Here is a 9,606-nt window from a genome sequence, read left to right on the forward strand (position 1 = left end):
ATATAATATATGGTAAATAAGTATCATATCCGTAAAAATAACTGAAAATCCAAAATGAATATTTTTTTTTTCATTTTACCAATATTTATTCAAATATTGCTAAATATTGTTCACAACTGTTACAAATTCTATTGGTGGCGTGCTAACTCATTAGAGATATTGATAAAGGTTTTTAACTATTTCAAAATCTTTCAAATCTTATAAAATGTGTATCTTTCATCATTCAAAAGGAAATTCAATAAATAATTAAATATATTTGCAACTAAATGAATAGAAATGCAATGATTTTTTTTCTTCTACAATTGATTATCGTCACTGGAAGTTTTCGTTCTTAAATAGGACAAGTATAAATCGTGTACTTTGCGTATCTTCATAGAACGAAATAAAAAGGCGACATAAAATATCTGTTTTACAAATATTCAGTGTGAAATATTAGTACTATTTTATACAAAAGATAGTTTTGATGAAGTGAGCTGTAAAAATCTTAAATATCTTATCTGAAAAGCAACAAGTTTCTAACCTGAATAACGGAATATGATATAAGCAATAATAGATTAAAACAAAAGGAATTTTTAACGTTATAATTATTAATGCTCAATAGGTTTAGTCTTCAAAAATATCACTTGCCGTAGTAGCTCGGTTGATACGTCTCGACTCCGTATTTAGTGAATATTATCTTTAAAAACCAATTTTTCCAAAGATTCCAAACAAAGTGGCTTTGATGCATCTTATTCTGACATTAAGTCAAAAATAAAAATTAAAATAAGATCAAAAGTAGAATTTTGATTCTTAAACAACCTTTATAATTCTTGAAATAAGAAACAATATGAAATTTCAAAGCATCACAAATAATTTGAATAAAACAAGAAAAATTCAACAAAAAAAATTAGATTCCCAAATAATACATCTTATCCAATAACTACAAATAGCAAATCAAAATGAAGAACTTTTGTTATACCTTCTTCGCAGATCCTCGTTTTGGCCCTCGTAGCCATTGCCGCCTCCTCCCTTGATGTCATTCCCCATTACAGTCATCATGGCCATGGACATGGAATTAGCTCCAGATATTTCAGAAAAGCACAAGGACATGGATATGGAGGATACGGATATGGTGGTCTAGGATATGGAGGATACGGATATGGTGGTCTTGGATATGGAGGATACGGATATGGAGGTCTTGGATATGGATATGGTGGTCTCGGAGGATATGGAGGTTTCGGATATGGATATGACGCCTATTTGTAAATGGTAATAAACTAGAGAATCTTTTCTGACTTGTATTTTGACTCTTTGGTTATTTTATATTACGTTCAAGTATGTATTGAGTAGTACATGAGATTTGGATTATGTACCTATATATCAAATTATTAAGCATTTATTGAAATGTAATGTAAAAAATAAACATCTCTGATATTGATTTCATATTTTAATTTTTTTTCTTTTCTAGAACAGCAACGTTAAGTGTGTTGTGACTAGGAAAATAAATGCCTCAGCTTGATGTATTGGGAGAAAAAAAAATCAATGTCCATTTTCCTTTGGATGTTATGAAATAAATTTATTGACTATATTTGAAATTGTCTTGAATTTGAATTAATCCAAGCATCAATATTTTCGATAACATTGAAAAATGTGCATATAACAAAATACAAAACTTCAGGAAAACAAAAATATAAATAAAATTGCTGAAAGTTAGCACAAGAATTCCATAAAATATTTAAAGTAGTGAAATTAGAGAAAATTATATTGTTAAAAAAATGAAATTATATTATTAAAGAAATAGTAGGCCAAACTATTTTTGTAATTATTGGTCAAAATTATACATGCTTATTTCAAAATAATTAATATTTTTTGAATTTTATTTAAATTTTTCCCAAGATATAAAAAATAATAATATTATTTTCTTTGAAACAAATATAAGTAGAACAAAGACTTATTTTATTCTAAAGTAGGCTGATAACAATTTTTAAAAGATAATATTATCTTGAATGATACTGCAGGAAAAAAAATGCATTTCTATTAAGAGATGCGAAGAAAAAGACATACAAGCAATATTTACGTTTATAAACAGAATTCCAAGGCACAGCATATTATAAACCCAGATAACATATTAAATTCTGAATATAATTGCTTTGGCATAAATATAGGAGTAAAAAAATTAAAGTTTAAATATACTGATAAAATTGAGGATCACAAATCTTCAAAAACAAAGAACAAACAGTTTTTTTATAGCAAATTTTTAAAAACTGTGTACATAAATTTTCTGATGAACCTGCTGTCAAAGCAAAACACATCTGCAATATAATTCATGTTCTAACTAACAACCATGAAATAACTATTTCTTTAATTTATTTAGTTTACATAATTAGTTTACATTTTTCAATGTATTTATATATGTTACCAAATAAGTTGATAAGTATGGATACGATTAATAAATAATGCAGACTGGTAAATTTTTTGATTTAATGATTTTTAATTTTTGATTTAATGTTTTGTTATTGATTCGAATCCGGAGGGATTTAAGCTGCTTAGCAAAGAGGTAAAAGTAAAGTTTAGCTTAGTAATGCATACTTGTAATTCTTCAGCAGGACACGAAGGGAAAAGAAAGTTAAATACTATTAAAACGTAAAAGTTTTCTAAAGATTAAAAAAAATTATTTATAACAAGAAATTTCTATCCGAGCAGTAAATGTTATATTGATTGATCCTTAACAGGGCCACAATGAATTTATTTTGAAAATTTCCTTACAATAGGCCCCAAAATACAATTTATAACTTTTACGTCCCAATTTGTTGTATGAAAGCAAAGCCAATAATCATCCGTGTCATTCCAGTTGATTATGTTATTCTAGATTTTCAAATTAATGCATATTAATTTTGTATAAGTTAAATTTGCAAATGTTAGAAATTTCGAAATAAAACAAAACTTAAAATTTTATTTTGTAAGAATCTTGAAAATGTAAAAGCATATATTAAATTTATCTTCCTAAGATTTCTAGGAACTGTGTTATTAAAATATTTAAATGTTTGAGAAAGGAGATACATACAAAGATACAACAATTAATATCTAATTATAGAAATTACTAATTATAAAATTATTTAAAATATGTAATACCTTATGTAAATGGTAAATATAATTTAAATAGTTATCGTTTCATTAGTGATGCATAATATTAATTTAAATTCAATAGCTTAATTTTAGATTTTTCTCTGTCCCCCTCCCTCCCCCAGAGAAAACGTTTTTGAAGTTGTGTGAGCATCAGTATGTCGTGTTGAACATTTAAGAACTGGACGAATAATGCGAAGAAATGTTAAATACTTACAGCTCTTGAGTCCTTTTTTAATCAATTACATGAAACAAAACACAAAATTTTGTATGACCATTATGCAAAATTATGTATATATTTTAACTATTGCATTATGGCACCAGTATGTTAGGAAACTATTACATAACATTTTAATTATTTTATTTATTTACAGCCCCCTCAACTTAATGAAATTAATTGTGAAAATATGTATTTTTAAGAATAATATAAAAGTGTATGGTTTTAAGTATAAATTATTGTTTGCTAAAATTAATAATTTTAAAGAATTGTAAAATTGAAAAAATGGAATCCATAACTGTTGATAGCGTAATTTTTTTTTCCTTTTTCTTTTTAAAGCGGTCATAAAAATTTCTTAATACCAAGTTCTGAAGTCCTCTCGAAAAAATTAAACAGGTGGTTAAAAAAAAAAAAAAAGATCAGAAACCGAGATGAAAAAAAAAATTGGGGGATGCGTTCAGATTGTTTTTTTTTTTATTGTTGTTGTTTATTTAATCTAGGATTGCAATAGACAAGAGCACAGTTATATTGCATATACTGATTTGGTTTTGATGTGAAAATATGTAAGATCGTTGATGGTCAGAATATCCACATATAGGTATTAAGAATGATTAACATTATTAAGAATTTCAAGAAAATAAGTGCAATTATTAAAGATATAAATAAAATTTAGTGTTGCGTATATGCCTTAGATACGCAGAATAGGTACAATTAAACTAAGGAATATTTAAAAAAATATATTGAATTATGAACCACACAAAGGTATGGATTATTAAAATTACTGTTGTAATTCTTATGAACCATACAAGTCAATGGATTATTAGAATTAATGTTGTAATTCTTATAAACCACACAAGTGTATGGATTATTAGAATTAATGTAGAAATTCTTTTGAACCACACAAGTTATTAGAATTACTGTTGTAATTTCTGAAAGACAGAAACATATTAGCAGAAATTTCCAAAACATATTAGTAGAATCTAAAATTTGCCGGAATGAGTTTTAAAACACTTCTTCCCACTGACCCTCAAAAAATATTCCGCTTGAAAAAGCAAGCATAACTCGAAAGTCTTGTACATTCGAGGTTTCGTGCTTTGAATATATCTGATAAAAATAGAAATCTCAGCCGCATTTTAAATACAAAATGGGTCGCTTTATACTTGCTAAACGAAATTTAATGTATCCAATTTTCAATAGAAGATTGAAGATTTGAATTTACTTTCAATACTTAGATTGAAAGTAAATTTACATTATTTACTTTCTATTATTTAGTATCTAGCTTATCATTATAAAGTTTGCGAAAACTTTATAATACTTTTTCTCAAATCCTTTTCATATGGAATTAATAAGCAATTAAATGTTAATTAACTTAAATATTAAGTGATACTTAAGCCCCTGAGAATATTAAAACAATGTATTTGTATTAAGTTCTCAAAAATATAGTAATTTTCAAAGCTCTAATCTGCGAAGATATGAATGAAAAACAGAAAACAAACCTGAAAATATACAGTGATTAAAAATTATATAACAATTTACCATATGAAAGTGAATTAAAATTACGAAGCAATAAAAAAAAAAAAAACTTTTGTTTAGTTGGAAAATGAACTGAATTGATGGTATTGACAAATATCAAACGAATATTGAATTGAAAAAAATTTATAAAATCTGAATAGAATAATTTACTTTTTAGATAATCGAACAAATATTATCACTGCAGATACAGAATTATTTTATCACTAAATCCGTGAATATTAGCTCCTTCTAGCAATATAAAATACAAAAAATGTATTATTTTGGGCCGACTAATTATTTAAGAACGTTATTTGATTTTTTTTAAACATTTCTCTTGCCATTTTACGAAGAAAGGATTCGATCGGTCTTCAGTTTTAACATGTTCAGGTTACAATGATAGCATGCTATTCGTAAATTGCATGATGTGAAAATCGTTATGTGGGATAAAAATAAACTAAAGAAATTGGTTTTATTGCATATTGCTATAAGGTAAACAAGCAGAGATAAACAATTTTTTCTGGGATTAAGAAAAGTAAAAATCACTAAGTAGGGTATGAATAGGCTGATATAATTAAAACAGAAGAAGCAGGCCTAAAAAATTTATCATAATACAGTGACTAGGACAGGGGGCTCAAAAATTGCCTTTCTCATTAAATGCCTAAAAAGTCAGTGTTTTTTATAAAATATTCTAAATGCGAAAAGCAAAACTGAGAGGTGCTTTTAGATATTGTTTGTTTTCTGTACCAGCATAAGTAGCATGTGGAGTTTCACTGACTGCCAGTCTTGAAAAAACGACCAAATATAAATGGTGCAGTAATAATCAATTTTGTTTCTCAATATTCTTTTATATTAATTTTTGAAAAACAAACACAATAAATAATGAAGTTTCGCAAAACAAATTATATTTAAAATAATATATCATGTGGGGCATTATTTATCATTCAAATTTTATTTTATATCTGTAGGCATTTTTAAATTTGAAAAACAAGAAAACCTTCGTAAAATATTACTCAGACCAATATATTCTTAATTCCCAACGACGAATATAATAAAATTTTTGTAAAGGTCTATTTATTTTCTGCTACAAATATAAATATGAATATGAATAACTTATATAGACAGTATATTAATATATTTGTAACATTCTTTTTGAAACATTTGTGCCAGAAAAATATTCAAACCGTAAAAAAGTTTGCTTTCAAATCTATCTTTCACTTATGAAAACAATATTATGAAGTTAATCTTTTTTTTATTTGGTCATTTTTTTATCTAATCAGCACACTGCTACTCTTACTATATGTGCGCATTCTATTTAATTTTTCTTTACAGATAAACATTAGACAATAGCAATGCTCTAGACATTATTTTTGCTACACATTTTATTAAAAATCATACGATAAAATATTTTTTTATTATTTATAAAAGTAAAAATAAGTTATTCAAGCTAAAGAATTGCGAGAAAATAGCAAATTTAGAATCATTTTTATATTGTCAAAATTTTTAATGCTTTTGTTAATAAGTTTATAAAAATCTGTAATGTTATTTCTTTAAATCTTAACCATACATATAAGATACTTTGTAAAGCATCAAAATTAATGCAATTTTTGAATATTTGGATGCGTATTTAGAATGAAATATCGCAATCAAAGATCTCTGTTCAGTGTATTATTTTCCTGCGCGGATTCATTAATATATTATTTACTTCATTAATTTTTGTCAATCCTTCTGCATATTTCAAATATCAAGAAATATTCTAATATTAGCTATTAAATAGATAGATTATTGTTTCAAATCATTAATGATTCATTATTTTATTACTAACAAATACAGCTATGAAGCTTCCAAGATTTTATTCACTTTTCATAAACGACATGTACTATACTTTCCTAAATCAATTTTTTTAAACAAATGCCGAAATTTGTGTTATATTTATAGTATTATTGCCTATAAATATAACCCAAACGATGGGACAGAAAATTGCAATAATCGATCTGTTGAGAGTATCTTATCTAGATATCTAATCGCACTAACTTTAGAAAATCTTGGGCATAGACATTATATTTTAATAATTTCTACAAAAAGATATCTATTAGTGCAACATACTATCAACCAGGGAAAAGAATTCAATATTACTTCTTCGGTCTAAGCGTTTCTTCTTATGAATTTCAAAAATTTTATTCTTTCTGGTATTTTTGAATGCTTACTTCCTGCTGAAAGGTTATTTACACAGTATTGAATATATATCAATATTATCACAGAATATTGTTTGAATCACAGAATATTGTCGCATCCAAATGTATTTTAATTGTACATTTTGTAAAATTTCACTAGTCATGATATCTTGAGAGGGAAAATTCATTTATTCTAACTCTGACATAATATCTTACATAATTGACACTTGGAAAAAATCAATGTTCTATTGTCATGAAGAATATAAGTACATCATTAATTGCAATAATGCAAATTAAATGAGGTATTTAATTTACTACAATAGTCAGCAAAATTTTTGGGATTGTAAATTAAAGAAAATTTTAGTGGATTTGATACCGAACCATTTGAATGATTGAAAAATACTTCACTTACATTAATTTAAATGATAAAATTGAAATGAGTGCTAACAGCTTTTTTATGTAATTATTAAAAGTGTGTTCCTATTTTTCATACATCATACATTTATTATTAATGTATTAAATAATTAGCATGTATTTTTTTTCTTTAAACTCTCAGTTTGTCAGAAATATTTTACAAATAATAGATAATGTGAAAGTCAGATTTTGAAAAAATTTAGATTTTGTAACATTTTTCCGAAAAACATCGATTGAAACAAAATAAAACTTTGTTATTTACATTATTCGAAAATAATTTCACCTGTAATTATGTAACTATCTTTTTGGGTTTAAAAATTAATATATAACCCCTGATTATAGTGAATACTATGTTATTACTATTTTCCTTTAAAGGGGAGGGGAGGAAATGCCTTATAAGTTATAAAGGCAGATATTTGAAAACTCGAATAAAGAAAACAATTGAGTTAACTTTTCAATATACAGATTTAAATATTGCAAGAAAAAATTATTTTCAATCCACATTATTTTATTTATTGATGAAAAAAATAAAATGAATGTTTGCACTTATTCTTTATCTTGCATTGATCTTTATATCCTTTGAAATATTGCTTTTCTTAGACATACTGAAACAAGTCAGAAAGATGAAAGAAATTAGAAACGCTTGAAAGAATAAAACAGGGATTAAGAAAATGACCGAAGCATTTCATTGATAAGAATCTGACTCACGGGAATAGAAAAATCTAATATGCAAATATTATAAATAACAGAAATATATAAATAGTCTCGATTTCAGAACAGAAAACAGTAGTTAACGTAGGTGTATTATATCACGCACTGAAGAAAATGTTGAAAACTGTCGTTAGCCATTTCTACCTCACTGTTTAATTTTACTGCAATTTTCAATAAGTAAAGGAAATTAACAATTGCATTTCTGTCTACTTCATTTATAAGATAAGCATTTTTTACAAAAAAAGGGAATTGTTTAGATACTACAAAATCGATCATTTACTTATAATACATTAAACATGATTTAGAAATCTTTCACTTGTCGGTTTGGTTGTTTTGTAAAGAATACAAAGAAAATAGTATTGTATTCAATATTATAAAAAAACTTTTCTGTTATAAAAAGCTATTGCGAAGAAATGACTTCTTATTAAGAAGCTATTAAGAAGTTATTATAATATTGAAAATATATATTCAATACTATAATAACTTCTTAATAGTAACTGCTGGGAATTAACAATTCTCAGTTTTATTTTTATTTTAAATTTAATTATGCTTATATTCTTAAAAATTACTATATGGATATTTTCAATGGCATTCCTTTGGATTATTAGCTCTTGCAATTTTACAGTTTCTGGTCTTAAATCATACAATGAAAACCAGATGTCTCATTCAAATTTTTGAAAAATTAGAGAAGATAACCAGAAAAAATATATTTCCCAACATAGAAATAAGTATTATGAGCCAGAGCCACTGTGAAAATATCTTTTAATATAATTCATCACTGCATAAAATGAATGTGTAATAATTACTTTAAGAAGGATATTTAATAAATATTTTTGCTTCTTCATAGCTTCTCGCCTTGGCTTTAGTAGCCATTGCTGCCTGCTCTTTGGATGTCATTCCCCATTACAGTCACCACGGCCATGGACACGGAATCAGCACCAGATTCTTCAGGAAGGCGCAAGGACATGGTTATGCAGGATATAGATTAGGATATGGTGGCTATGGTCTTGGATATGGAGGCTACGGTCTCGGGTACGGAGGTCTTGGATGTGGAGGCTACGGTCTCGGGTACGGAGGTCTTGGATATGGAGGTTACGGTTATGGTGATTTGGGATATGCAGGATATTTCTAAATGGTAAATATATGGTGGCTTATATTATGGTGGGCATGGTTACGGATATGGTGATTATGGTCTTGAATACGGTGATCTTGTTTATCGTGGTTTAGTTTATGAAATTTATGACTATGATGGTTATTTGAAATATTTAAAAAAATTGTAAATTTAATGTCGAAAAATCCTTTAAATTAAAAAGTATTTATTAATCTAAACAATATTATTGTTACTTTTTCTTAACGCATAATGAATTTATTATTTTAAGATTATCATTGAAAATTTGATTGCATTGCATTCTTTACTCCTTCCATAACAGCTAAATACATTCTTTATTAGTTGTATTTTTTGTATGTATTCCACTAATC

At 26.2% G+C, this 9,606-nt stretch overlaps 1 protein-coding gene across 1 annotated transcript; it reads left to right on the forward strand.

Moving 5' to 3' along the window:
* Positions 1-3,416: 3,416 nt before the first annotated feature.
* LOC129962251 (neuropeptide-like protein 30) lies at positions 3,417-9,259 on the forward strand. Its single transcript, XM_056075993.1, has 2 exons — positions 3,417-3,425; positions 8,975-9,259. Exons 1-2 carry the CDS (start codon positions 3,417-3,419, stop codon positions 9,257-9,259), a joined length of 294 nt encoding a protein of 97 aa, XP_055931968.1.
* Positions 9,260-9,606: the final 347 nt, after the last annotated feature.

Source organism: Argiope bruennichi, chromosome 2, assembly GCF_947563725.1.
Source record: "Argiope bruennichi chromosome 2, qqArgBrue1.1, whole genome shotgun sequence".
In the NCBI taxonomy this organism is placed as follows: domain Eukaryota; kingdom Metazoa; phylum Arthropoda; class Arachnida; order Araneae; family Araneidae; genus Argiope; species Argiope bruennichi.